Raw genomic sequence first — 4,591 nt, 5'->3', positions numbered from 1 at the left:
TTGGGTCATACGCGGAAGCAACCTGGTGGATGGATTCACGCTTCAAAGACACTAGACGCACACACACGTACAACACCTAGGCTGATTGATTCCACCGTCGCTAGAATTCTGATAGGCGTAAGTACAGTAACAGACATGACCAACATGAGCAAAGCTAAAGTGCACAGCCTGAAGAATCATCCACAAATAGCACCACCAACATGAACGACACTGGCAACGCAACAGCCGCAGTGACAACCCCACAAGCACATTTTGAGCGATTCTCCGCAACACATTTCAGTTTTCAAAGACATGCAGCGACCATGGTACACTGGAAACAAACTTGTGCCAGACTTTCTAAGTAACATCTGAAACTGACTACCAGGTTTTCTAACTACATTGTCGCGAGGCCTAACAGAAGATAACACGGTAGGGCAAGTACATTAGCCATGAGGCAGTTTTGGCTAACAGCTTACAGCAACCTTCATCCCATGGAAACCAAACGGATCCATCAGAAGATACATCTGTATGTCACATGGTCGACGGTGAGCTCGCTGTCATATGTGAATTTCACCACGGTTCCCTTGCCAAGGCCATAGTAGCGCGCAACAGCATCGGTCTCTAGCATGCGAGGCAACTGAAAGATATACAAACAATTTTAGCAAAGTGATGTACACATGGTTTATGGCAAAATGAGGCACCAATACTAGAATAAAATCCAAGCGCAAGAAAGGTAACAACAAATTGGTTTGGCCTTTTGAGGCATGTCAAAAAGAGAATGCAGTACCGCCCTGCAATGACTATTAACCATATCATGGGCAGATAAGCACATTTTGAATTCAAGATTTTGTTTCCCAGCTTGTAAGGAGCTTGAAATATAACTGAAAACAACACGTGGATAGGTGAGGAGAATTTCACATTGCAACTACACAAGTTCTCTTGTCATTTTTAGTGAGAGCGTGGAATACTAAACACCCCAATTCTTTACAAAATAATCAGGAAATATCGAAGGATCATCTGTTTAAAGTTTTAACACCATCAATTTTTGTCTCAATGAAAACTGTAAAATGCTATTTCCGGAACAGACCTTGTCTTAAAGCTAGTGATCTTTCTCATCCGGCAAAACAAAAGGATAAGAAAGAAACTCCAGGATCTGGAGTCAAATATTTCAATGAAATAGTAACATATTTTGACTGCACTTCACTTTAAATGTGCTTGGCTCGTAAGTTAATCATAGTAAATAAATCACACATATTACCCACAAAAGCATTCACTGGATAGTTACCCCAATTGTGAATACATATATCTTTTAGAACACTATCACATAGTCCATCCTAGAAATCAGTAACAAATTTTACAGTACTATCAGCAAATTATAGACAGACATACCTGTGAATCCACCACATTGTACTGCTTCAGGAGCTTCGCTTTTTCTTCTGCAGTCAGCACTTCATGCTTGGGCTTCAGGACATGCTTAGTAATGTTCACCAGTAACTCTGTGATCTACCATAGGAGAGCAGAGCACATAAGTTCGCAAATGTAAACTGTAGAATGTTAAATTGTTAGCATATCGTGTAAAACAGTAAAGCATCAACCATACACGACTTAAGTCACGAAACTATATGAATACAGATTTGAGATTAAGAGCATAACTAGCAGAAACACACATGCTTAATATGCTGAGCAATACAAGTGTACACCACAGGGCCGGCTCTGGGCCTAGGCTGGAGGGGCAACAGCCTAAGGCCCAGGCTGTCCAGGGGGTCCAGCAGGGCAAATAGACTTTTTTTTTGCGAAATAGACATTACTCCCTCCGTTCCTAAATATAAGGTGTATTATGTTGTGCACGTTAACAACGCACAGATTAGAGGGGAATTCGGGACACAAATACCCCTAACTCGCTCGGCAAATACCTGGCATGAGCCACGCATGGCATGCATATCTCCAACAATTCCGGATGGCCATATGGCATGCAACGTTAAAAAAATCAATCACGAACTGTAATTAATTGCCAAGAGGAAGCATACTGGGAACAACTACACCAATAATTAGCTCTAACGTGCCACAGTTGGGAGGCAGGGGTGGAGCAATAATGGAAATCCTGGGGGGAAACATAAAGACACCTTATAATATGGAATTTTAGTGAAAAACAAATACACCTTATATAATGGAACAGAAGGAGTACTTGATACGTTGGCCAGCCGGCAGTCTTGGCCCGTGAAGGAAAGAACGCAGCCTAGTAGGAAAGAAAACGCCATTTCGACAGCCCACGATAAAAATAAACGCGATCGGCAACTGCGGCATGGGCGCACGGCATCATGAGGTTACTTTTCTCGATCTCACCTTCAGCCGCCGTGTGCGAATGTGTGAATGAGCCGGGGGGCGCGTTCCTCCCTCCTCTGGAGCTTCCGACCGTCGTTGATTCCAGTGTGAGGTGATGCCGTGACACCTTTTGATTCAATGGGTTAACGCATGTGGTTTAACTACTCATCTCCTTGCGTGCAGAACTTGCTCGCTGCCTATTGGACGAAATGGCGACCACTTGCAGCGAGCGGCAAGAATCGAATCAGAGCAGCACCCCTCAACGTCCAGCTGTGCTTGTTCTTGCTTCCCGCGAACGAGCCGCGCTCACCAATGCGCTCTCCAGCGAGTGGCGCAGCCTCTGGATGATAATGCCAGCACATGCCTCGTCGCTGCTTTTTCAGAGGTTTCCCTCCCTCGTGGCTTCTTTCCGCCGTAAGAATGTGTGGTTGAAATTTAACTCTTAATACTTTGCAAATGAAAATAGACATGTATATATACCTACATGCACATACATATATATGGCCTTAAGGGCCAAGTCGTCGACTTCGCCCTAGGGCCCTCCAAATTATAGAGCTGGCCCTGGTACACCACTATGGTCAGGATAACACGGAATTAACACTCATGCCACTGTAGTAACAAGTTACCTACCTATCCTAATGGTATGGCATTGTACTTACAAGCTACAACACAAATTGCCATTATCTTTGCTTGCAGAATGTGAATTTTGGAATACAGTGTTCAAATTTAGAACAGGCCACCAACAGATTAGAGGAAACTAACCTGGAATACATCTACTTTGAATTTGAACATCTCCTTGATGGACTCCCTAGCTCTAGATGTTATTTTGCTCTGCAAAATCAGAATCAGGCAAGACAAGTTCTCTTCTTTGATTCGGACATACACCTCCCGGATGGCTGCGATTTTGACGGGCTCAGGTGGGCAGAACACAATTCGCACCTGTGTTAACCACGTTGTTAGAGTGGATCAGCTCCTCCCTCGCAAAAATACGAAAGGGGATTGGGAAAAAGAGGCACCTTGTTGGACTCGTCGGAGGCGAGGGTTGTGGAAAAGGAGAGGCGCTCGATCTCGGGCGTCTCGGACCACCACGCGCGGAACTCCGGGAGGGTGCGGGCGAGCTCGTCCTCCGGTACGCTGTACCCGCGGTCCCGCAGCATCTCCAGCGCCGTGCGGCGCGCCAGGAACAGGCGCTGGCTCTCCACGCCGGCGGCGCAGCCGAGGTCGACCATGGACGAAACGCAGCCGGCGACCTCGGGGGCGTAGTCGACGGCCATTGCCGCGTGGGCGGCGTTGGAGGCGGCGGAGCTCTCCCCTGAGTCCATGGCGAGCGACGATTGCTGAGGGGCGAATTGATTCATTTCTTTCCTTGTGCTCTGGTGGCAGGAAATTGGGGTTTTGGGTGTAGGGAAAAGCAAACGAGCCTTGCGCCCTTGCCACTCTCACCCTCTCCTAGTCACGTGGTGCGTTTTTTCCTTTTCTTTTTCTAGCAATGGGGAGGCCCCCACCTGAATGCAGTAAAAAAAAGGTAAGTCTCTATTTTTAATAGAGCAGTTGGTGGTCTCCGCCGATCAATTTTCGTTTCATCTATCATGGATTTTTTTGTCCCACCTTTGCTGGTTTTTTTTCTAAGATTTTTTTCATCCCCTCCCCCACTTCATCGGTTTATATCTCTACTCCTAATGGACGAGTTGGTTGAATAGTCCCACCACTTTCGTCTGGTTTTTTTTCGTCTCCTCCCCCCACCATCTCTCCCACGTTAAAACTGAATCGCGTCTGATCCTCTTTCCATTTATTCGTGCTTGCTTTGGCAGGTGTCGATCCAATTCAATCATGTAAATATTAGGTAACTAAGAATTCAGAAATAATACCATATACATGAGATCAACTTCCAAACATATCACCTCTCTCTCCGATTTATTTTTGCTACCGATCCTCTTCCATACTTAGCTCCTTTGATCCACAAATTCTACAACATTTTGACTATATGTTGCAAAACTGACGGTAGATACGAATATAAGCGATGCGGCATATCTCTTACTCCTAAAGGAGGAGTTCGTACGTCGATTCGTTTCGTTCGTTCGACACCCCCTTCCACGATCAATCCCTCCTCACGTACGCTATCCCACCCCTCTCTGGTTTGGTAAGGCAATCGATTATCAATTATGATAAAAAAAACCTACGAATAAAAACCGATTCCTTTCTTCCAAGGCTTATGCATAAGAATCAGAACGCAATCCTCTCGCCCGGTTAATCTCGGGAAACTAGGAGTGCGCCTACCCTTAGCACGCTT

At 45.7% G+C, this 4,591-nt stretch overlaps 1 protein-coding gene across 1 annotated transcript; it reads right to left on the bottom strand.

Annotated features, from left to right (window-relative positions):
- Window positions 1-231: 231 nt before the first annotated feature.
- LOC109746010 (DNA-directed RNA polymerase V subunit 5A) lies at window positions 232-3,752 on the bottom strand. The gene is made up of 4 exons (XM_020305124.4): window positions 3,318-3,752; window positions 3,064-3,240; window positions 1,369-1,482; window positions 232-616 (listed from the first exon to the last, which is right to left on the bottom strand). The coding sequence occupies exons 1-4, from the start codon at window positions 3,657-3,659 to the stop codon at window positions 491-493; spliced, it is 759 nt and encodes a 252-aa protein (XP_020160713.1). The 5' UTR covers window positions 3,660-3,752; the 3' UTR covers window positions 232-490.
- Window positions 3,753-4,591: the final 839 nt, after the last annotated feature.

Source organism: Aegilops tauschii, chromosome 4 (assembly GCF_002575655.3).
Source record: "Aegilops tauschii subsp. strangulata cultivar AL8/78 chromosome 4, Aet v6.0, whole genome shotgun sequence".
In the NCBI taxonomy this organism is placed as follows: domain Eukaryota; kingdom Viridiplantae; phylum Streptophyta; class Magnoliopsida; order Poales; family Poaceae; genus Aegilops; species Aegilops tauschii.
The sequence above is the reverse complement of the archived record's forward strand: the minus strand, read 5'-3'. Positions and strand labels throughout refer to the sequence as shown.

What these genes read in the sequence shown, in the direction of transcription:
- LOC109746010 (XM_020305124.4), bottom strand. Translation starts at nt 3,659, where the DNA reads ATGAATCAATTCGCCCCTCAGCAATCGTCGCTCGCCATGGACTCAGGG. An exon ending in CCTCCGACGAGTCCAACAAG is followed by an intron (nt 3,241 to 3,317) that starts GTGCCTCTTTTT and finishes TGGTTAACACAG; the next exon opens with GTGCGAATTGTGTTCTGCCC. An exon ending in TCAAAGTAGATGTATTCCAG is followed by an intron (nt 1,483 to 3,063) that starts GTTAGTTTCCTC and finishes CTCCTATGGTAG; the next exon opens with ATCACAGAGTTACTGGTGAA.